Source organism: Lissotriton vulgaris, chromosome 3_1, assembly GCF_964263255.1.
Source record: "Lissotriton vulgaris chromosome 3_1, aLisVul1.2, whole genome shotgun sequence".
NCBI lineage: Eukaryota > Metazoa > Chordata > Amphibia > Caudata > Salamandridae > Lissotriton > Lissotriton vulgaris.
In genome coordinates, this window is record NC_141689.1 from 538990261 (window position 1) to 539016284 (window position 26024).

General features: G+C 45.4%; 1 protein-coding gene across 2 annotated transcripts in view; it reads right to left on the bottom strand.

The window, feature by feature from the left end:
* Positions 1-26024, bottom strand: part of FCHO2 (FCH and mu domain containing endocytic adaptor 2) — a 1161485-nt gene that overhangs the window by 410382 nt on the left and 725079 nt on the right. Inside the window, exon 16 of one of the 2 annotated variants that reach the window (XM_086960798.1) lies at positions 21946-22034. In XM_086960798.1, the coding sequence (XP_086816924.1) occupies positions 21946-22034 (89 nt within the window). Of the gene's footprint in view, positions 1-21945; positions 22038-26024 lie in introns of both variants that reach the window. The other variant, XM_086960797.1, reaches the window with a different exon arrangement.

A 26024-nucleotide genomic window follows, 5' to 3' on the forward strand; every position in this document is an offset into this window, starting at 1 on the left:
CCTCACTCTATCTATCCATCGCCCTCACTCTATCTATCCATCGCCCTCACTCTATCCATCTATCCATCGCCCTCACTCTATCCATCGCCCTCCATCTATCTATCCATCGCCCTCCATCTATCTATCCATCGCCCTCACTCTATCTATCTATCGCCCTCACTCTATCTATCTATCGCCCTCACTCTATCTATCTATCGCCCTCACTCTATCTATCTATCGCCCTCACTCTATCTATCTATCGCCCTCACTCTATCTATCTATCGCCCTCACTCTATCTATCGCCCTCACTCTATCTATCGCCCTCACTCTATCTATCGCCCTCACTCTATCTATCGCCCTCACTCTATCTATCGCCCTCACTCTATCTATCGCCCTCACTCTATCTATCGCCCTCACTCTATCTATCGCCCTCACTCTATCTATCGCCCTCACTCTATCTATCGCCCTCACTCTATCTATCGCCCTCACTCTATCTATCGCCCTCACTCTATCTATCGCCCTCACTCCATCTATCTATCGCCCTCACTCCATCTATCTATCGCCCTCACTCCATCTATCTATCGCCCTCACTCCATCTATCTATCGCCCTCACTCCATCTATCTATCGCCCTCACTCCATCTATCTATCGCCCTCACTCCATCTATCTATCGCCCTCACTCTATCTATCGCCCTCACTCTATCTATCGCCCTCACTCTATCTATCGCCCTCACTCTACCTATCGATCGCCCTCACTCTATCTGTCTATCTATCGCCCTCACTCTATCTATCTATCTATCGCCCTCACTCTATCTATCTATCTATCGCCCTCACTCTATCTATCGCCCTCACTCTACCTATCGATCGCCCTCACTCTATCTGTCTATCTATCGCCCTCACTCTATCTGTCTATCTATCGCCCTCACTCTATCTATCTATCTATCGCCCTCACTCTATCTATCTATCTATCGCCCTCACTCTATCTATCTATCGCCCTCACTCTATCTATCGCCCTCACTCTATCTGTCTATCTATCGCCCTCACTCTATCTATCTATCTATCGCCCTCACTCTATCTATCTATCGCCCTCACTCTATCTATCGCCCTCACTCTATCTGTCTATCTATCGCCCTCACTCTATCTATCTATCTCCCTCACTCTATCTATCTATCGCCCTCACTCTATCTATCTATCGCCCTCACTCTACCTATCTATCGCCCTCACTCTATCTATCGCCCTCACTCCATCTATCTATCGCCCTCACTCCATCTATCTATCGCCCTCACTCCATCTATCTATCGCCCTCACTCCATCTATCTATCGCCCTCACTCTATCTATCGCCCTCACTCTATCTATCGCCCTCACTCTATCTATCGCCCTCACTCCATCTATCTATCGCCCTCACTCCATCTATCTATCGCCCTCACTCCATCTATCTATCGCCCTCACTCCATCTATCTATCGCCCTCACTCTATCTATCGCCCTCACTCTATCTATCGCCCTCACTCTATCTATCGCCCTCACTCTATCTATCGCCCTCACTCTATCTATCGCCCTCACTCTATCTATCGCCCTCACTCTATCTATCGCCCTCACTCTATCTATCGCCCTCACTCTATCGCCCTCACTCTATCGCCCTCACTCTATCGCCCTCACTCTATCGCCCTCACTCTATCGCCCTCACTCTATCGCCCTCACTCTATCGCCCTCACTCTATCTACCTATCGCCCTCACTCTATCTATCTATCTATCTATCTATCTATCTATCTATCTATCTATCTATCGCCCTCACTCTATCTATCGCCCTCACTCTATCTATCGCCCTCACTCTATCTATCGCCCTCACTCTATCTATCGCCCTCACTCTATCTATCGCCCTCACTCTATCTATCGCCCTCACTCTATCTATCGCCCTCACTCTATCTATCGCCCTCACTCTATCTATCTATCGCCCTCACTCTATCTATCTATCGCCCTCACTCTATCGATCGCCCTCACTCTATCGATCGCCCTCACTCTACCTATCGATCGCCCTCACTCTATCTGTCTATCTATCGCCCTCACTAAGCACCACCACTCAGGAGAACCACAGCATCAATCTGTGCAACCATTCAACAACAACTGGTTCAAATATGTTCTCTCAATGTCTCAAACTTTATTACAAATGTCACAAAAAGATGTTAATATTTCATTTCTGTTCTTGGATTGTTGTCACAATAAAATACACTTAACAGAATCTTCACCAAAGTTATTTACAAAAGTTTAAGTTATTGCTATTATAAATTACAATAACTTTTATTTAACTATTAATTATTTAAAACAATTAAAAGCCAATTGTAATAGCAATACATCTAAGTCACAAAAATACAACACATATTGCATTACAAATGCTATAGGTGTCACATTCGCGAAAGTTATAACTTTTGGCATTTTAAATGAAAAAAGTCTTTGATTTCGCTGTTTTCAAAACCAACACAGAAATAAAAAAATTGTCATTTACAATACCAATAGCTCAAAATTTCCTAATGCAAGACTTATTGCATTGCAAATGCTTGTTTTAAATGAGGGAATCGGGTAACACTGATTTACCAACACTGTGAACAAGGTACAGAAGTGCTGAAAGAAGAAGGCTACCACAGAATGACCAAGGAGCTCTAATGTGTATGTAAAAAAAACATGTGTTCAGTTTCCAAACATCTTACATGCATTTCCACCTATTTCAGCAGCATGCTCAACATTGACTCTTAGGACCGCCTTACAAACTCCATGTTAATGCGGGGGGAGGTGGTGAGGGGTCAATAAAAAACAGCCTATTAGGAAAGGGGAATATCCAAGGGAACCAGATTTACTGCATCAGATTCCCATGTTTTTTTCCTGCCCATATTTTCATCTGGAGAATTCTGCTTTCAGCAGCTGGAGTCCCTGCCCCCCCAGGGACTCCAGCCACTGAAAGCAGAAGAATTCTCCAGATGTTTATCTCAAGGTGTTTTTCCTCTTTTCTCATAATTCCAATAGGCCCAGTAACTCATGTCATCAGGTCAATTGGAGATCATGAGTAACTCATAATGAGGTCCTAAATCCTTAAACATGACAGCATCTAGTAGGGCCAAAACACAAAGACACAACTTCAACACTTTAAGAGCAACTGAATGACCTGGCAGCAAATCCACTGCATTATTGGCAGACAATGCCATTTACTTTCCTTCATACATATTAGTGGTAAATGTGGGGAAACAATAGCCACACATTTCACTGTTGCTACAGTGTTGTTGTTTTAAAAGATTAACGGTGACCCATAGATGTTTTCAGTGTGATGAGATAAAACTGCAGCAAAGCATGCAGAAAGAGCCCAGTATACCCTAAAAATGTTTGAGAAATGAAAACACTGAAAATATGGTGCACCGCTGACACACAGCAACTTGATAACCGTTGGCAGGGGGTATGAAATTACCTAGGAAAACAAACTCTACTTGATTGGAAACTGCCTCCGAAGCATATCTTGTACACTTAGCCCAAACAGAAGCACACATTCACTTAAATTATTGAATGTTATTTTCCTATCGAAGAACAGCACTATTGGACATCATTTTTACTGTGTGGACATTACTTCTAATGACCATATTTGTGGGACATAAAAAGGTTTTTTTCCAATACCACAACACTCCTAATGCCTGCTACCTTTTGGTGACACACAAATTCTGCTGTGATGGTAAAACATTTCAAATAGAAATAAAAAAAGTTTTTGAAACTACAGAGTAGTAATGTATTCGGACATTGTTCAAAAGTGTTCTCAGTAATAAATGAGGTCTTGATGTTCCTGATAGATCTTTTTTTCTAACTTTAGAAATTTTATATATGTAATGGAGTGGTGGACTGTGAGGACAGAACTGTTACACATCCAGAATTGGACTTATATAACTATTTTTTTTCCAAATACCTGTAGGAATAGCATGCAACATTCTCCATTTGTTGCCACAACTTACTTGCTTGTAACACTGTCAAATAGAACAATGTGAAAATGAGAAAAAAGAAGAAAACTAATTTACCAGTCCCTTCATTCTGTAGTCTCAACATGAATTTGGCAAATTGGTGTGGTTGCTTTGTGTTGGGGTGTACCAATACCCAAAAAAGGAAATTTCACCTGTCAGCAGTCAAGCTGACATCACGGAATTCACTTTACCTATCTATATGACCAATCACAAGGAGAGGTTTGGATATAACCGGTTTACTCGAAGGTGGAAGGCTAGCAGGACAGTGCCTATTCATGTTGCAACCCCCTTAGCTCCATAGGTCTCCTTTAAAAAAAGACCATTATCATAATATCTAAATTTTGTTTAAGGTTTTTCTCAGTTACTACTGAATTGCCAGTACAGTGGTTGTTTTAAGAGATTTAATCGCATCATGAGACTATTTTGATGAGCGTATGTTATCTAGAAATTAGAACACTTTCCGCTATATATTTGTGAAAAAGCCATCCAAGAAGCAATAACAGTTGGGGTTTTCCAATTCTTGTCCCTTTAGTGAGGTAGCTGTCAAGGCTAACACTATCACTCTGAAAATTGTTCCGGCAGCATTAGCCCTGAAGGATGATGCGTAGTGCTGAAGATCTCCATCATAGCCTGTCGAAAGGCGTCCATCTGAGAATGGCCAGACATAGATGGAGCCAGCTACTCCGGTTTGAGTTTCTTCAAAACCAGAATGGGCTCTGAGGCATACGAGGAAGAGACTAGCATCAGGGAATGGCACAGCTGAGACTCAGAATGGTCTCTAGTGCAGGACCCTTCCCACAAGACTTCTCATTGCTAAGGCGTTTCTTGTGTTTCTTACAGAAAGACTCTTTGTGGGATTGCTACCCATCAGGAGAATCACACGAGGAAAAGGGATAGGGACCATTTAGAAATGTTATTTTGGGTAAAAGCTAAAAACAGCTTGGATTTCCATTCACTGATGGCCTTTGAGTGGATTCAGGTGCAGGAGTCACAGGCTGAATGATTTTGGTTTGTGACCCAGATACCACATGCTGTCATGGGAATCCAACAAATACAATTGTTTCTACATCGTCCACGGGGTGCGAAATCCAATGCCTTAGGAAGTGACATCAGACCTCATCACAATTGACAAATTTGTAAGGGATTTCTATAAACACCAACGAAGAGCTCCAGATCCGAATCAGTAAGGAATGGAATAAAGCAGCTGATGCCAGCACATCAGATGGTACCTTATATATGCCCAAGCTTCCAAGGGTTTATTGGGTTTCCCATTTGACTGCTTTCATAGGCAGATAGCATCACATTATGAGTAAGGGGAGCTGCCACAAGAGTTATGCGGCACCACTCGACAGTGAGAAAAAGTTTTCTAGCTCTAGTCTGGAGCCTGCGTATATTCATAAGGTGAGGAATCTGAGGCACAAAGTATCCATTAGAATTCTTTTCTCCCCAAAGAGATTTTCACTTTGTAACTGACAAACATCAGACTATGGGCCCATGTTCATGGCTTGTGTGCTACATGTATACATCGATGGTTAAGATGTTGGAACCTTAACAATGTCACCCATCTACAGACATCAAGTGCATATTTTGCCAAGTTGCCAGAATATACTAACAACTTTCACCTGTGAAGGAAATGCTGGTCTCTACCTGTGCTTAAGGACTTTAGTTCTTCAAGCATGCAGACATCCTCTGACTGTCTGATATAATGCCATTTCCACATAGGGATAAGACTGTGAAGAGGCTGAGATCTACGGCCAGGGCACACTCATACAGATGTAGATTGCTGGCACCAATGAGTTGCTTCCCTCGTACAAAAGGGAGGAGCCAGCAAGAACCCCTGTATCCACTTTAACTATCAAAATTGAAAACGAGAAAGCCATTCACATGTTGCAGGGATACAATCAGCCCAGCTATGTTAATGAGGACTTTGTAGCAAGGGTAACCACCTTCCCCTGCCAGATAAAGGAATCCTTTTAAAAAACAAAAGGTTACATTGTGTTTTTAGAAACTGAATGTAGGAAACTGGAATTTTGTGGCAGCTGTCCCCTCACTTTTTGACTTCTTTAGAACTACTAGATGCTGGTTTTGGACTCCAACCGCGTATGAAGACCTGCTAACCAGAAGCCAGTGCTCTTTCCTCTAAAAACAAGTAAAGTCTATTTGCAACCCTGTAAGTCCCTTGTAAATGGTACCCCTGGTAATTAGGGCATGGGAAACAAAGAGGGCACCTAAGGGCTTCAGCATGTCTTATACCATCCTAGGGAACCAACACACAAATTGCATGCAGACTACCATTGTATACTGCTTGTCATGGTGCAAACCAGGAGTGAAAACACGACATGGCACACTCACTGTGTGCCATGCCAAAGTCACTCCTTGTGAAAAATGTAAGTCATCCCTACAGCAGGCTTTGTAGCCCTAAGGCAATGTGCATTATACTACATGTGAGAGCATATCTGCATGAGAAGATATGACCCTGAGCTGTCTAGGTCAATTACTAGATGGTACAAGTTAACAGGGAAGCCATCTTAAGCATATGTACTGGGCACTGGTCATTATGAGTTCCCCAGCCACATGACGGCTTTGCTGAAAAAACTCCTTGTCCTAATAAAACTGTACTGATGCCAGTACTAGATTAATTTTGACATGCACCCAGAGGGCACCTTAGAGGTTCCCCCTGAAACCTTACTAGTCTTCCAGTGTGCGCCACCAAAGACACAATTATGATCCACTTCAGATGAGAGCCCTGATGTGTTACATGAAATAAGTATCCCACAATTTTGATGGAAATAGGAATTCTAGGACAGCGTAATGCCCACTTTCAACAAGAAGTCATCATATGGGGGTGTAGTGACCACCAACTGTAAGTTACTCATTGGCTGCTGCCCTTCACTCCCCTTGACGTCCCTAAATTGAGTATTTAGGTGGCGTCAAACCCTGCCTGCTTGCTTCTGGCCCGACAATCCGACTCGTCCTGCATCGGTGCATTCTCCAATAGCCTCAGAGGGCCTCAAGCCCTTCGCAAAGCTATCAGCATCTCGCTTGAAGTGGAGGAGCCACTTCCTTGCAACCTGCAGGCACTCCAGATCCACACCAACCCGAACACCACCCTCAGAGGCACCCTGATCTACCGACCCCCTGGACCACGCACACAATTCAGCGAGGACATCGCCGACCTCGTCAGCCCACATGCCCTCCCCTCCGCTGACTACATCCTCCTGGGAGACCTCAACTTCCATCTGGAGAACAACAACGACCGCAACACCAGCACCCTGCTCGACAACCTCGCCAACCTGGGACTCAAGCAACTGGTGTCCACCCCCACCCACCTCGCCGGACACACACTCGACGCTGTCTTCTCATCCAGCAAGGACATCAACTTCAGCCACGCCACAGAGCTTCAATGGACGGACCACAGCTGCGTCCACTTCACCTTCAAGAAAACAACGACCCACCACCACCAGCAACAGGCCGCCCGCAGAAGCTGGAACAAGATCACAGCAGACCAGCTCGCCACCTCCCTGAGCCAGCACCCTCCTGCCAGCTCAGCGAACCCCAGCCAGGCCGCCGACAACCTCACGAAGTGGATCAGCAACTGCGCGGACGAACTCGCCCCACTGAGGACCCCGCCCAGCAGACCCGGAAGCAAGAAAGCCCCATGGTTCACCGACGAACTCAAGAGCTCCAAGAAGAACTGCCGAGCCCTCGAGAAAGTCTGGAGAAGGGAACCAACACCGGACAACAGGACCTCCTTCAAACTTGCCACCCGGAAACACCACCAGCTGATCCGCGCCGCCAAGAAAACAGCATTCAAGGACCGGTTGGACAACAACGCACACAACTGCAAGGAACTCTTCAACATCGTGAAAGAGCTTTCCAACCCCAGCGCAGGAAACAACGACATCACCCCATCGCAAGACCTCTGCAACTCCCTCGCTTCATACTTCCACAACAAGATCGCGGACATACACAACAGCTTCAACAACCAACCAACGCACACCATGACCGAACAACCACCCCCCACCACCACCCTCCACGCCTGGACCCCGATCAGCACCGAAGACACCATCCGCACGATGAACTCCATCCACTCCGGATCACCGACCGACCCCTGCCCTCACCACGTCTTCAACAAGGCCGATGCTATCATCGCACCCCACCTGCGAGACATCATCAACACATCCTTCGACACCGCCACCTTCCCTGAGAGCTGGAAACACGCCGAACTCAGCGCTCTACTCAAGAAACCAACAGCGGACCCCACCGACCTCAAGAATTACCGCCCCATCTCGCTCCTCCCGTTTCCAGCCAAAGTCATCGAGAAAACCGTCAACAAGCAGATGGCCGCTTTCCTCGAGACGAACGGATCCCTCGACCCCTCACAGTCCGGCTTCCGAGCCAACCACAGCACCGAGACCGCCCTCATCGCCGCCACCGATGACATCCGAGCCCTGATGGACAACGGAAAACAGCGGCCCTCATCCTCCTAGACCTCTCCGCGGCATTCGACACGGTCTGCCACCGCACCCTAGTACGGCGCCTCAGCAACGTCGGAATCCAGGACAAGGCGCTGGAATGGATCATCTCCTTCCTCGACGGAAGAACACAGAGAGTCCGCCTACCACCGTACAAGTCAGAGGCCACCGAAGTCATCTGCGGCGTCCCCCAAGGATCATCTCTGAGCCCCACCCTCTTCAACGTCTACATGAGCCCCCTCGCGGCCATCGTACGCAAACACAACCTCAGCATAATCTCCTACGCCGACGACACCCAGCTGATCCTCTCCCTGACCAACAACCCCGCCGCCGCCAGAGCCAACCTACACGAAGGGATGAAAGAGGTAGCCGAGTGGATGACTACCAGCCGCCTGAAACTGAACTCGGACAAGACGGAGGTCCTCATCCTGGGCTCCTCTCCCTCCGCCTGGGACGACTCCTGGTGGCCTCCCGCCCTGGGCACCGCACCCAAACCGACAGACCATGCACGAAACCTGGGCTTCACCCTGGACTCCTCCCTCTCCATGACCAGGCAAGTCAACAACGTCTCCTCGGCATGCTTCAACATCCTTCGCATGCTACGGAAGATCTTCTGGTGGATCCCCACCGAGACCAGGAAGACCGTCACCCAGGCCCTCGTCACCAGCCGACTGGACTACGGCAACGCCCTCTACGCCGGTACCACCGCCAAGCTCCAGAAGAGACTCCAGCGGATCCAGAACGCCTCAGCCAGACTCATCCTCGACATCCCACGAACCAGCCACATCTCCGGACATCTGAGAGACCTTCACTGGCTCCCCGTCAACAAAAGAATCACCTTCCGCCTCCTCACCCACGCACACAAAGCCCTACACGACCAAGGCCCGAGCTACCTCAACAGCCGAGTCAACTTCTACGCTCCCAAACGCCACCTCCGATCAGCCAACCACGCCCTCGCCGCCGTCCCCCGCATCCGAAGAGCGACTACAGGAGGAAGGTCCTTCTCCTACCTGGCCGCCAAGACCTGGAACTCCCTCCCTCCCGACCTGCGCCTGACCCAAGACCACCTCTCCTTCAGGAAGAAGCTGAAGACCTGGCTGTTCGAGCAGTAGCGGCTCCCCCCCCCCCCCCCCCCCCCCCCCCCCCCCCCAGCGCCTTGAGACCCTACGGGTATGTAGTGCGCTCTATAAGTGTCACTGATTGATTGATTGATTGATTGACCGCAAGGTCCGGTTCACCGTTCTGCTGATTACCTGGTCCATCGATGCAGCAGCCGCCCAGGTGGAGGTCACCGTGCTAAAACACTTCAGATCACATCAGTATCGCAGAGGCCAGCATAACATAACATAACGTGTATTTGTAAAGCGCACATTCACCCCAACAAGGTCTCTTGGCGCTGAATAACAGATGTTTATTTTTACACAACTCAATGGTACTCATTTTATCGACCTCACAGGCCCCTGAAGTGGATGCATTAGTCCACTGAGCCACCAGACCCGGGAGTGGAGCAGATGTCCTGTTTTATCCCACTTTGCACGTCTAACTGAGAACAGTGGGTGTCTCTGAGGCATGGGCACCAGCCAACCAAACCCCTCTGCACCTCAACAGCCCGGATTACTGACGGTGCTCCCATGCGAACAGGTCCCCCACTAACCGAGCCGCCTGTTGGGAGGTCCCAGACTTGGGCACGAGTCCCCCTCTACGGTCTATTTCTAGGTGCCCCCCCTTTTGCCTTCAGGGTGGGGCACAAGGCTACCAACCTGTCCAGCCCCTTGGCACCCGGACACTCCAGGACAGGTAAACTCGAACTGGTGGCGGTACTTCGGACATTGGAACCACAGCATCTTCAGTCCTAAAGGGACCCCCAAGATTTGATTGCATATACCTGTATGCAGTATAGGTTTCTTGCATGCAGTTGTCTGCACCCATGGTTAAACATTTTCTAGATCAAGACCATAAACCGGAGGACATCAAATGGATCATCCTCGAGAAATTACATGCACATCCAGGAATTAACACTGAGGAAATCCGCATACCGAGAAAGGTATTGTGGAGCTTTTCCCTAAGCACATTCACACAGTTTCTCAACAATGAAATCCTGTTGAACCAAACGATACGGTTCAACAATTAATTCCATATGATAAGTGATATTTTAGCATTCACATTAGATTGGCTACTCATTACAACGTGGCCTTTTTTTCTCATCATTTTGTATATTGGTCAGTTCATCTATCGATTCAACTAGATTTATTTTCCAGCAGTACATTATTTATGTTTTTCTATATTTATGTTTGTTCCCTAGTGCAGATAGATACACACGGGTGACCCCCTACAACAGCGAGCTATCATCTCATCTAAAGTTATATTCTACCCCAGTTTTTAGGTCTCAAACCTGGCGACGGCGCGAAGCCCTGTCGCCAGTGAGACCTATTGTCGCTGACTTGGCTCTCAAGGGAGACATGAGATGGGCACGCGCAGGCTGCAGGCCGGACTGGACTGGAAATGTGAACGCGCGCGTTTACCACGTTCAGTCACGCGCTGTGCACATCTCCTGTCCCCCTTCAGTCCACCAAGCCAGCTGCATGCAGTAACTGCACCAAAACACCCGACACGCACAAAAAAAACACAAACACACCGCCCCCACTCCGCCAGTACACACGTACTCGTCTTCCTCAACAACAAGTATGGTGTGCTTTCCCTCATGGCGGACGGACGGAGGACCCTGATATGTGGGCTATAGAACGGTGCAGCGTTTTCATCTTACCTATGGTCAGCTTAAGCATACTCGGCCTTGGTTGGAGTGAGGGGTCCGTTTATCGAATGGCATTACTATGGATACGTTGCCAGTCCTCAGTGGTGTCTGGGCTCCCTGGAAGCGGTGTTTCTGCTCTCTGGGCTCGGTGGCTGTGCTCCACAGGTTCTCCATGCGGACGGCGAGTAGCGCCCCTTCCCCACAAGATGTGGTAAACAGCCCGGACCCCCGCCTCACGGGCTCCACGTGGTTACTGGGAGTGGAAGTGAGGCAGGCGGATCTGGCCAGTTCCAGTGCGTGCGGCGCGCCGCAGTCGGAGGCAGGGTGATGGAGGCACAGCTTTAGTGGGGCTTCCCTCCCCCAGCCATGCGGTACTCATACAGCTTAAGTAGGTGAAAACAGCTTTTTCTAATAGAATTAGAATTGTTGTCCCAGTGTCTTAAGTTGGTCTGTTCGATGCCTGCCCCAGGTTGAAGGAGTTCACCGTGTGAAGATTCAACTCTAGCCGGTCCTTATGGGGGGAGGGGTTCAATGTACGTAAAGTGGAACATCGCTTGAACGTATGTGTGCGCCGTTGCTGTCATCTCAGATTGATCCACGTATGAAGTGGACCTATTCTACAAGGGGGGGAGGGTTATTGGGCTTGTATAATGGCCATTTTTGTATTGGCGCCGATTAAAGTGGCAGCACTTGCTTTGCTAATGGCAGGTGAACAATGGCTTCCTGTTTTCCCTAGGATGATTATTCAATGGTAAGCATGTGTTTCAGCGCTATATGTATTTGCCGTTTTCACGGGCAGCAAACAACTGAATTTTAGGGTATAAATGTACCACCCTTTACGTTCGTATTTGTGTCTATAGTCGAATGTTATTTTTTTCTTCTAATAGCAGGTGTCTATTCCAAGGAGATACTCAGTCTACAATTTACAGAAACGAAAGCGGTGCGTCATGCTCTCAGGTGGGGGGGCGGGGGCTTCACATGGGGTCCGAGTGAGGAAATATAAATTTTATGGTCAAGTAATGTTCCCTAACGTGTACCCCACCGTCTCCATGTACCAGCTTAAAGTGCATGTAACACCCCTCCTGTGCCAGCTATGAAGACGCAAATACATTTGCGTCCAACGTTAATATGTCCTCTTTCAGACCCACCCTGAATGGGTTGAATATTCCGTTCCTAAGTATGCTATGCCAACGTCTTTTTGTGGTGTACTCTACACGTTTTTCAGCTCTGGCAAAGTAGGCCCTGAATTCTGCCATCGAGCCTTTTTTTCCTGCCTTCTGACTCTGAAAGCCTCAGCCCAGGCTGCCTCTGTACCCGTGACCTCTGCCTTACTCCCTGTGCGGCTTACGGCGCTTAGCTCAGCCTGCTGCCTGCCAAGACTGTATTCAACCTTCGAATTATCTGTTTCGCTCCTCGAAAATGCATTCCTGCCTACTAGTTTAAGTAAACATCCCCCCAGCTGCAGAGCAAAGGGCCCGGCCTCACTGTCTCCGTGCAAGTAATTCATAGCCTCTGTTACCATGGTAGGCCCATGCCCCCTCTCATCTCATGCAGACACTTAGACGCTTATACACACACTCACAGTCAGTATAGAATAGCTTCTGCCCCAGAGACCTTTTCCTTTTAGATAATATGGTTCCTAAACATCAGATACCAGATATGATAGAGTACGAGTTGATCTGACATGCCAGACTTCTGTCTCTTTCCGCCAGTGTAAATGTCAAGTCCCCTGCACCCTCCGGTTTCACGTCAATCACACGTCATGCAGCTGCGCGCGCATCCAGGCCTCAGATTTCTGCTGACATTACAAGTTTCTGCTTTGTTGCCACCCACTTGTGACACCTACCTGTGACGTTTCTAGCACACACCTCTATGTTCACGCCTAGTTCACACCTTCTAATTACGTATCATTACCACGTGTGTGTTTTATCTTGTTTCTCTCAGCTGTTACGCCTACTGTATTGGTTTCTATAATGTGACTTAAGTATATAAGCTATGTATTGTCAATAAGATATGGCTCTATCCCTTCCTGCACCCCAGTGGTGGCAGGAACAAGATATCCGGTCATGACCATTCCTTTTCAAGGAATAAAAACCCCTAAGAACTCTAACACCACGGACTCTGCCTTTTTCTTTCCGATTGAGTTATTATTGATTAAGTACTTACCTGCATAGAAATTAGGACGGTAAATCAAATATTTACCACACGAGGGTGCACAACAGAGCAGACCATGCTCTCGGTGGGGGAAGGGGCTTTTCATGGGGTCTCGCACCATGCAAAAACATCGACATTTACAATACTGCCCTATACCGACCAGAGCCTTCCAACCTTTGTAAGGGTCCGTGGTGACGAACCGAGCGGGCACTATTGCAGCAGGACTTACCGGGCACTAATGCACCAGGACTTACCGGGCAGAGCAGGCGCTAATGCACCAGGACTTACCGGGTACTAATGCACCAGGACATATCGGACTGAGTGGGCATTAATGCACCAAGACCTACCGGACAGAGTGTACCTTAATGCACCAGGACTGGCCTGGCAGTGCATTAAGACAGGCAGAGTGGACACTAATGCACAAGGACAGTGCGGTCAGAGCGGGCACTAATATACCGGGAGTGACTGGGCAGAGTACCAAAGGAGCGGGCAGAGCTGGCGATAGTGCACCAGGACTAACCGGGCAGAGCACTAAGACGGGCAGAGCGGACACTAATGCACCAGGGCTGACAGGGTAAAGCTCCAGAGGACCAGGAGGCACAGGGCAGTATCAGGACAGGAAGGCCCGCACCATGGCGAGGGTGACCGGAGCCCACGGCTGTTCCGAACTGGCACTGCTGCTTCTCCTCGCCCTGCGCCACACAGGTAAGGCCTCGCCCCTTCTTGGCCCCCAGGATTCAGACGGACTAGGGCAGAGCCAGGCACGTGTTGAGGGTTGGGGGAAAGGGAGCCAGCATTATTGTAGCGCCTCTGAAAGGCTGCACAGGGGAGTATCTATTGTCCCTCTGAAGGCTGGGAGGGCTGGGGCAGAGTCAGACTGCAATAGATCTCGCATTTACGCAAGTTTGAGCTATTGACATTCCAAACAAGAATGTCTTTTATTTCTGTGTTTGTTTTTAAAACATAAATAAAAGGCATTGTCATTTACAATGCCAATAGCTTAAACGTGCGTAAATGAGAGGCCTATTGCATTGCAAATGCTTGTTTATTTCTAGAGCTGCCTAATCAAAGGAGTCCTGCTCTCCTCCTTTACTTAGCCCACCCCAGACAAACAATAATGTGTTTGCCTGCAATTCTAAAATAATCTATATTGGTTTCACTGTTCTACCTTATATATTACTATTTTCTGGTTTGTCACTCTAAGATGGCCGCCATTACTACTTACATCTCCCAGTAACTATACTCTGAGAAACTCCATGACGTTGCACCATTTTTTTGTTTACTCAAGCTCTTCCGGTGACACAGTCTTAAAATTCTGATAACTTCCATGCCAACACCAAAGAGCGTAGCAATCTATCCACCCCTCGGACCACATCCATTGTTTTACCTTGTCCGCAGCTTTTACAGAGCGCCTCTGTGCTATTGATCTGACATACGCGCAACGTGATTCCTCTACAGTAAGTTTGTGCTTTGGCACACTTAGTCCCTTGGACAGGACCCTAGATTTATTCCTAAAGCTTTTTTCAGTTCCAAACAGCTGATGCTTTGTTATTCTTACATACAACTTTTAAATATCGGCAAGGTCCCTTAACCCCTTCGCTGCTCATGACGAGCTCAGCTCGTCATGCAGTACACTGGTCATGTGCTTATGATGAGCTGAGCTCGTCATGAATAAAGGGATTCATGGATCTGCAGCACAGGAGGGGAATTGCCTTAGCAGTCAAGGTGTTAAGAATCTCAACATGCAACAACCTCTGCAAACACAATCCTTAAGAGTAAGTCATTTCTTCCTTTGAAGATATCCGTCCTATGAATTCTTGCATTGGATTAATGATCCTTTTCTAGGAAGTTATATACAATTTTTGTCATTATTATTAGATAGACCTTTGGCATACATACCTACTGACATATCTTTTAAGATATTCTACAGTAAATCTTGACAAACAGTATTTTTAGCAAGCCTCTGTATGTTGCCACCATACTTATCTGCATTCCTCCCGCCCCTATTCTTTGATATACCTTGGCCTTTTTTGTACACTACCCTCCTCTATATAGAGAACATCTCAGGAGCATACCACCTTTTTTTTGTCCATATCATCAGCGTGCAGCAGGCTTGGACCATACAAGCGATTCCTCAAGTTGCAGGTTTCATTATACTATCAAATCATATGAATTACCTACAATTGGTGAGAGGCATGTTTCGTGGGAAAATTCTTTCTGATCTCCACTCTAATACTGGGCAACCTTTGAGCTGTCCCCACACATGGTCACACGCTTTTTGGGGGGACACTCAGGCATGCCACTCATTTGGGATGCACAATTCATGTGTTCACCGGCACAGTAGGGTGTCGAGTTCCAATGTACCCCAATATAGTCCTAGGTAGCGGCACGACCTTTTACCCACATTTGTCCTACCTTGCTCTACATAACGGCTCTGGCGCTGACCGTTTGTCTAGTTATGTGCCGACTAAATGTCATGTGGTTTTCTCTGAAAACTAGCCTTATTTATTAGGCATGAGGATTCTCAGTATCTCACAGCAGGATTACCATATTCAGTATATTGGGGTGAAGTCTTCCTGAGGCTCAGCTGGAAGAGACCGAATTTGCACTAATCTGGTACTTGCTTATATTTTGAACTATCGGTTGTATTTTAACTCTGCACTTGCTGCTTTTAAAATCCGATCTGAGGCTATTTTAGACTGGTTGTAAAATACGATTTTGGGTGTTTTGACTGGTTTTAATTCATGCTTGAGTGATTTGAAACTACGCATTTGCACTCCGTGGACCAATCTGCTGACAGTCCACAGTTCTCAATCCCCCGCAGTCAAAACACGGGACCACCGTCATCTTAGGAGGATTCTGGTCAGCGGTCTAGCTGTGGAGACCCTGCTGGGTACATAATCAGATACAGGCGCAAGCGTGCAGCAGACACGCCGCTGGCGCGCCAAAGGCAAGCCCTTATGCGCCTGTCCGAACTATCTCCGCGCTCAGTTCCAGCCCCCCTGCTCAAATCACGCTAGGTAAAACCAATATTCTCGCCTATTCCAGCAGGGACCTAATAGCCCTTAATAGAAAAAAGGCGGACCAAAACTGTTATAAATTCCATCTAGACGGCAAACCCAACCAAATAGGAAGGATCTGTCCCGGGTGTAATATCTCTCTACCTGAGATTATCTCTCAACCTGTGGCTGCTAATAGGGAAAAACAAATAAAAATAGGTAAAGTCGCCTCAGACACTGCCTGGAACTGCGTCCTTATTACCGCAAGATCCCTGGTTAGGCACAGCACAGAATGTGCCTCCTTCTTAGAAAACGAGGGGATAATTATCGCTTTTGTCACAGAGACCTGTACAGATGACTATTCTGGTCCATACCTAGTGAAAGCCACTCCACCTGACTACCTCTGCTACTCACAAATAGACCACAGAAGAGAGGGGGTGGTCTAGCAGTTATATAGCGCCAAGAAACCGTCAAGTGTTAGTTGCGCTTAATAAATACTTTTACATAACATACATCATAACTCTATCACATCATCCTTTAATCCATTAAAAAAGGAGGTATGTGAAGCGCTAGATTTTTGCCTCTACCGTACTCACCACGATTCCTTTAGAGGCTCACTTATCTTCAGACCCCAATGGCTAAAAATGCTTCGTTGAGCAAGCTGGCACCCTAATAGAAATAGGACTAAATTCTACCATATATACAATCTTAGGAGATTTCAATTTTTATCTTGAATCAAATTCAGACCCAGACACAGTTAGTCTGCTAGACCTAATGGCATCAGGGAATTTAGGCAGAAAAAAGAGAGAGTTTTCCCTACTAAACCCAGAAAGGACCGGGAAATGTTGTAACCACAAAAGAAATTCCTTTCTGTGTTGTGCAACTTAAAGCACTAATATGACTTCTAAACAAAGACACCTATTTAAATCAATTATATCCCCAGCTGATCATACATTGCATAAAAGTCAAATAATAACATAAGATGTATCCAGAAATTTTTTATTAAAAAAGTTTCATCAATGAACTTAATATAAACATTTTATCATACATAAAAAAAGAGTTTTTCCAGTTCTTCTAAAGCAACAATATACATGTATTCATAAGTTACAGTACATCATTTTTGATACATAAATAAACAATCAGACAAAACTGTTTTTAACTGATTGTTTATTTATGTATCAAAAATTATGTACTGTAACTTATGAATACATGTATATTGTTGCTTTAGAAGAACTGGAAAAACTTTTTTTATGTATGATAAAATATTTATAAAGTTCATTGATGAAACTTTTAATAAAAATTTTCTGGATACATCTTATGTTATGATTTGACTTATATGCAATGTATGATTAGCTGGGGATATAATTGATTTAAATAGGTGTCTTTGTTTAGAAGTCATATTAGTGCTTTAAGTTGCACAACACAGAAAGGAATTTATTTTGTGCCACGCATCAAGCACGGCACACTCTGGATGGCATCTTTTCTAACTACTGTCAGATATCTTTCATAGGCCTTCGCCCCCTTACATGGTCAGACCACTCGGCATTTCACTTCAAGTTTACTACATCCAGCCATTCAGGCTCTAAACCCTCCAAAAAATACCTTGAAACAAGGACGTGGAAAAACATAGAAGCAGAGGACCTAAACAAATTTCCTCGCTTCAAATAGCCTCCGGAGCCCTACCAACCTTGACCAGGCAACGAATTGCTATACCAATTGGCTAGCAAAGATAGGAGACAAGTTAGCCCCCCAAAAATGGGTAAGCCTCCACAGGCATGGTCCCTCAGCTCCTTGGTACTCAAGCGCTTAAGGAACAAAAACAGGTCTGTAAGCATCAGGAAAGGAGCTGGAGGAAGGAATACAATGATAAAAAGAAAAAAAGAATACAAACTGAGTCTAGCCCAATATAAAGAGCTACTACACAGCACCAAACAAAAGTACTTCACAGAAAAAATTTAAGAGGCTAAAAACCAGCCTAAAACACTTTTTAAAACTGTCAAATCCCTATCACATCCCACCACTCCACCTATCTTTTCAAGTCAAGATCTATGTAACAACATAGCCAAATTACTTTTCAATAAAGTTAATGCCATCTTTTCAACTTTTACCAACACTTCAAATAGAAACTTACCAAACTCACCGTCTAACTTACCAAAATATTTAAAAAAAACATAGAACTCAACTACTTCAATCCCCTTACAGTTGAAGACACCTATAATATTCTCACTCAGGTGAAGTCAGGATCCCCATACGATCCCTGCTCCATAGAAATTTTAAAATTAGCAGCGTTGACAGTGGCAGTCAAACTCACATCCATCTTTAATTTAATGTACGAGGAAGGATACTTCCCAAAAGACTGGAAACAGACATCCATTCTACCACTTCTTAAGAAACCTTAAATTTAGATGCCAATGACCCAAACAATTGTAGGCCTATCTCTAGACTACCGCACCCAGCGAAGATAATAGAGAGAAACATGAATGCCCAACTTAACCAATTTCTAAAACTATCCCAGACACTAGATCCTACTCAATATGGGTTTAGAGAGGGGCATAGTATAGAAACAGCACTCATCAAATCCACGGAAGAAATTACGGCCATTCTCGATCAGGGAGGCAAAACCACTCTGATCATGCTGGACCTCTCAGTGGCCTTTGATACGGTCCAACACACCTTGCTGGTGGACCATTTAGAGGAGATAGGAGTCAATGGAATGGCACAAAACTCCTCAAATCCTTTCTCTCAGAAAGAATTCAAACGGTCAAACTATATAATTTTGGGGCAGAAGCTTTTTTCCTACCCTGTGGAGTTTCGCAGGGATCCTCACTAAGTCCCACACTTTTTAACATTTACGGGTCCTCTCTAGCCCCCCTCATTGAATCTTTTGGTTTTAATCTCACGTCATACACCAATGACACCCAAATCGTGGTCACTATTCAACCTGAAATGCTAGGCGACACCGCATCCAGGCTACAGGACTGCATGTATACAGTGAGTGACTGGATGGCACAGAACTGCCTAAAGCTAAACTCCAACAAAACGAAGGTGGTGCTTTTTGGCAATAACCCCTCCTTTTGGACCTCAAACTGCTGGGCCCACTGCCATCCCCGACCAGGAAGATGAAGAACCTGGGAATTTGGATTGAGGATACCCTAAGCTTTAAAGACCAGGTTAATTCAGTGACATCTACCACCTCGTTTATTCTCAGAACATATAGAAAAATAATGCCCCTACTTCCTAAAGATGCACAACAAATGATAGTCTCTGCATTATTATTGTCCAGACTGGACTACTGCAATGGTCTTTATCTTAAGTTGCAAGAGGGATCCATGAACAAACTGAAGATGCTGCAGAATGCAGCAGCTAGACTCCTTACAGGAACCCCCAAGTACGCATCAATCACAACATCCATAAAACACTCCATTGGCTACCAGTCAGAAAGCGCACCCTATTTAAGGCCCTTTGATTGGTTTTTAAGGCCCTGCAGGAATCAGGGCCGGGCCAGACTTTCTAAGGCAACAACTCTGTTGGTATACACCAAAAAGAACACTTCGGTCATCAGATGCCAAACTTGTGGTAACGCCACAAGTAAAAAAAGCTAACTGGGGGGGCAAAAATGTCACTGCTAATGCAGTCAAAACGTGGAACACGCTTCCACTACATCTAAGAAGCATGGCCAATCTTATGGCCTATAGCAAAGCGTTAAAAACCTGGCTCTTTACCAACCAGCTGGTAATACACACATTTTCACAAATCTCCAGTAGGACTTTTCTTCAGCGCCAGGACACCTTCAGGTAGCAGCTGCGCTGTATAAATGCAATTAACATTAACATTATATTAAACTTGTACTAAAGTCACCGCTATCGTCATCCTTGGGCGGCAGACCCACAGTACTATTACACATCTAGGTAGACCCTCCTGAGGGTGTCTTTTGGGTATATAACCACCAAATCTTTGGTGGGCAAACCAGAGGAGAAGCTTCAATGCTGACATGAGAAGCTGGAGTCCCTACCCGCAACTCCAGCACGCAGTGGTCTGACATCCCTTGCGGGTTGTCCAACTCAAGACCAAGATGGTGTTCTTCATTCTTTTCCATCAGGTAATGGTGTTGGCCTTTTCTTAGGGAGATTATTGGCTTCAAAACTACATACATGCTAAGTACACTTAGCCAGTGTTTGCATCATAGGAGTACGCATGATTATTGCTATGTGTCTATATGCCTGCATATATTCACTGTTTCAGAACTATGGTAGAATTCTACAGAAACTATTTGTTCCTTGGTAACGTTAAGGGGCATGCAGTGGCACTTTGAGCTAGCTGGTCTAAAGGCTAACATATCCTTTGGGGTGTCTGAAATCAGTCTGGATACTAATCCTTTTGTTTATGTTGTCTAAACACGCATATCTTATGTACTATTAGGAACTACACGACAGTAGCAAAGGATGGAGTATACTAAGCCATTCACTTAACAGTAGACTTAGTGGACAAACCGATTTTCATATGGCATCAAATTTCCTAAATCTTTTTTTTTTATTCTGACATAAAAGAATGTAGGTTTTCTATGGCATATTATAATTGAGGACCTTTTTTATGTTGTTATTCACAGACATTCCTCTGAATCCCCCTTGTGGGTTCCTGATGAAGGCAATCTGCTGAAACATGATTAAAACATCTTACACAGAATTCAGTCCTTTGGCCATAAACCATTACTTTTGATTTGTAAATACGAGTGCATACATTTATTGATTTTTTTATATATATTAATAATATATCAGATGAGAAGTGGAGAAATGTATGAGTATGTATGAGAATACGTATGTTGTTGGTTATATATATTATTTATTGAATGTACATATTTGTTCTAGTTATAAATATTTTAATTGATATAGTGACATTATTAAAAAAAACAAATAATGATATTTCTATTTTTGTATTATCATGCTTGATGTGTGTCCTTGATTGTGCCTTTTACCATATTTTATAATTACTTGCCTGAGATTCTTCTTTGAAAATCTATTGGTATTATTCCTGCCTTGGGCTAGTTATCTTGTTGCAGGGGACCCCATTCCTTTTGAGTATATGTTTCTTTCTCCATAGGAAAGTATTACCTCGTAAAGACTATTAATTTGAAATTTTTACTTACCTGCAAAAATTTATAGAATGCAAAGTACTCCGTGTATAACAAAGTTCTTGCTGTTAAAAATATATAAACATACCTGTTATTTTTCTAAAGTTTGTCTAGAGTTTCTTCTGGTGTGTGCCTCGTTTATTGACTCTGTGTGTTCAACAAATGATTAACAATACCTTCTGATAAGCCTAAACTGCTTGCCCACACTACCACAAAAAAGAGTATTTGGATTTTTAATTTAAACCCTGCAGACCAATAAGGGTCATCTGGACTTCCTACATAGTATACCTCATTTGGCATACTACTTAAAAAGCCAGCTTCCTACACCGAATCAGATACCTAATTAAATTTTTTTTTTATTGAAATGCGAAAGAAAAAGGTCAGTTAAATAATGACTGCATTATCACAAAGATCTTCCGACTGAACAAATATTCTTAGTGTTAAAGATAATTTGAATTAGGATTTTACCTGTTGACAATGTAGTTGAAGAAGAATTAGACAATGAATCAAGAGAGGTTCCAGACAATGGGTCCCAAGCCAGCAGGTCACTGTTACTTCTGCTGTAATTTAATAAAGAAATGTGTGATGGGCTTAATAATTTAACTACACGGGTACTGTCTTTAAATCGCTGGTTACTGCACTCAATGCTTAACTTCTGAGCATAAACAGAGAGAAAATAAAATACACTTACCTGTAATGCTGACTATTTAGGTTCTATTGCTTATGTAGTGTATCAGAATACTACAAGATTTCAGGACTTTAGGAATGTGCTTGGTGGGACCTCAGTGCTGCAAACAAAGGTGTGTGCAAACAAGCCATTTGGAGCAAGAGGTTTCTTGCGCTCCACCAAAGGTAAGGATCCCTAATTTAACACTTTCTACACTGCTGGCAGAATTCCTGGATCAAATCATACTTATTAAGGTTTTCGATGGTACAAGCTCCTCCACTACAACCTTTAACCAGCGAGTATTTTGTTATTGCTGCAAAAACAAACTCTACATACTTCTACAAACATGGTGTACCGCCAACTAATCTCCTTCCATCCTATCCAGAAGTGCTTATTTTCTGTGTTCGACCTACAACCTTCTAGCTTTAAGCTGCTGAGAGCATCCCTCTCTCTCCTCTCCCTACCAAGCCACGCTTAGCCGACCTGAAAAAGGCTGACAGAATCATCCTGAATACTTTGAGAAATTGTGGTCTTGTAAGTTTCCATAAGTCCATTGCAAGGTAAATAAACAAACAATTATACCACATTTGTGTCAATATCCATCAACCTCTGCAGCTCGCTTCTCCATATTTGTATAGTCCCACAATCTCAAGTGGCATTTCCAAATATCTTGGACTTACATTTTTCCTTAGTGGGTTGTAATCACCTGCGCCATCTGCCTGCCCTTCCCCAAGTACAGTGGGTAAATTTGTGCATTGTGTCTTTGTCTTAATGTAATATGTGATCTACAAAGGTTATCCTCAATGCCTTATTTGTGAACTGATGTGCAATAGCAATTAATATAGGTCACTGACAAGCTTTTAGTCACTGTCACTGATAAGGACAAAAAGTGCGACTGGTCTAGAGGAGCCTGGGCGAACGCTTAGTTGCAGAACCCAAAGCATAATATGGCAGTATCCGAACCATTTGATCTTAGGAAGTTGAAATTTGTTCTCAAACGGTTTCATCAAAAAGAACAAGTGACTTACCTTTGAAAATGCTCTTTCTGGTAGAGAGTCTACTCGTAGATTTCTCAACTTTTGAACATTCCCTAGGTGTTGGACTGTATTCGGAACATTTTCAGCAATGCTATTGTGCGCCAGAAGGTGGTGCACTGCAGCTCCCCACTGATGCAGTTCTGTTCCAGAAATGACGTGTGGTGCCTACATAGGCATCACTTTAGTATGCTGTCAGTTGCTTTCAAGTTTGTCTGCACCCTCACATGCAGAGCATCAAAAGCAAATTGGTAGACAATGTGCTAGTTCCTATCCTTAGGATCTGATTTATGAGTAGAGTCCAAAAACGGAATCAGTGAAGAATCTGCCACTAAATAGAGTCTGGACCATAAAGCGAGTTACGGAAGGAAAGTAACTTGCTCTTCTGATAGAGAATTCTAGCTGCAAATTCCCCACCTTTCGAATAGATACCAAAGCAGTACCAAATGGGAAGAGGGATGTGGTGAGACTCAAACCAAAAAGCCCTGCAGGCCTGAGCAGGCAAAATGCCCTTCTCGGTGGATTTGCCTGTTAACACAATAGTGCTTTGTGAACATATGAAGGGAAGCCTACGTAGCTGCCTGGCAGATGTCTAAGACAGGGACTACAGTGCCAATACAGTGGTAGCAGCTTTGATCCTGGTGAAGTGGGCTTGCAGTCCTTATTCAGCCTGCTTATTTGCCAATATATAGCAGATCTAATTGCAGAGCATAATCCAGTGTGAGATGGCATGGTTCTGCATGGACTTGCCTTTCTTTGCTCCGGCAAACACCACAAAGAACTGACTGTCAACCCGATTGTCTTTGATATGATCGACGTAAAAGTTGAGCATTCTTTTGCCGTCCAAGTGATGGGAGTTACTCCCATACCTCTTTAGAGGGGTGAGGCGGAGCAGAAAATGCCGGAAAGGTTGATGCTGACCGACATGGAACAGCGTTACAACTTTTGGAGGAAAGGATGCCCTAATTAACAGAACCAACTTATCAGGGAAGAAGGAGGTGTACGGTGGATGGACACACAAAGCTTGAAAGCTTACTCACGTGCCATACAGAGGTGATAGTAACCAAGAAAACAGTTAAGATAATGAGAAGCTGTGAAGGACAGCTATGGAGTGACTCAAACGGAGTGCATTTCAGATAAGTAGGGAAAGAATTGCGGTCCCATTTTGTCTCTACAAATGTAGAAGGGGAAACATATGCTGCCGCCCTTTCCATGGAGCAAATTACAACTGGTGATTTAGACAAGGGCGGATCATGCATCTGTAAGAAGGCTGAGATGGCTGAACTATAACCCTGATCTGTGCCCAAAGAAAGGCCTTGCAGAGCAAGCAACAGAACAAATAATAAAACATCACAGAGTTTGGTGTAGGGGTGGTCAATCTGGTGAGTGCAGCACCAAACTATAAATTTGTAAAACAACAACAGGTGTACAAAACTTTCATCAAGGGACAACTGGCTACCTCCAGAGGAAGGTTGAAGTTCAGCTGTTGCCACTCAATCTCCATTCAAGAAGGTTGAGGTTGCGTAAGTCGGGATGGAGTACCCAACCTTTCTGCTGCGACAGAAGATCATCCTGGAGGGGCAGCCTGATTGTAGGACAGATGCTCAAGCCCAGGAGCTTTGGATACCATGCTCTCTGTGCTCAATCCAGACCCACTTGGATGACTTAGGCCAAGTAGGTCCTAATCTTCTTGAGGACTCAGGACAGGAGTGGTATTGGCAGAAAGGCATACAGAAGTACAGAGGTCCACTTGAGGTGGAACGTGTCTCCAAGCGAGAGACGCCTTGGAAACTCCAAAGAGCAGAAATGCTGACATTGTGCAAACTTAGCAGTTGCGAACAGATCAAGCCATTCTTCTCTCCATTTGACGAAGAGACCTTAAACCAGCTCAGGGGGTAACTGCCACTCATGATCTGCTAGGGGACGACGCCAGAGTTGGTACGACCTTGAGTTCAATGAGCCCAGCAGGTGATCTGCCATCAGGAAGATTCAGAGGCACAAGGACTGCTGGCACAGGGTATGTGACCCCACTACTCCTTAATTGTTGCAGTACCTCATGTCAGTGGTGTTGTCAGTTAGCTTCTGTACCAGCATGCCCTTGGTGGATGGCAGGACGGCTTTCAGCACCAAGCAGATGACCCTCTGCTCCAGATGGCTGAAATGGAGCCGATAGTCCGTCTGAAAACAAGGGCCACTGATTTCCTCCACCCTAGGTGGCCGCTCCAGCCCAGAAGTGACGCATTGGTCACCACTGTCAGCCCTGGGTGGGGAAGGGAGAAGAGGGTCTGCAACTAACCCAATCTCGGTCCAGTAGTCATCAATGCAGATCTTTCGCAGTCTTCTCTGAAATCTGGAGAGGTCCCCTCGATGTTGGGCCCACTGAGACTTCAGATCTCACTGCAGAGACTGTATATGCCACTTGGAGTGCTCATCCAGCAGGATGCAGGAGGCCATCAGTCCCAGCAGCCTTAGAGTCAACCTCACTGAAATCTAGGACTGAGGATGAAAGAGCAGGATCATAGGCTGAAATTCCTGGATTCCCTTTCCTAGGGGAAAGGCACGAAACAAAACCATGTCCAGAATGGCTCCAATGAAGGGGAGCGTTTGCGAAGAAGTCAGGTGTGACTTTACCATATTTATAGTAAACCACAAAGAGGATAGGAGGTTTTCCGTAGACTGGAGGTTGATGTTGACTGCCTGGGACGAGCCTGCCTTCAACAGCCAGCTGTCGAGGCAGAGGAGGATTGGCACGCCTGACCTCCAAGGGATGCCGCAATTACTTTAGTGCACACCCAAGGGGCGCTTGTGAGACCAAAGGGGAGCACAGCAAACAAACTGCTGCTCTT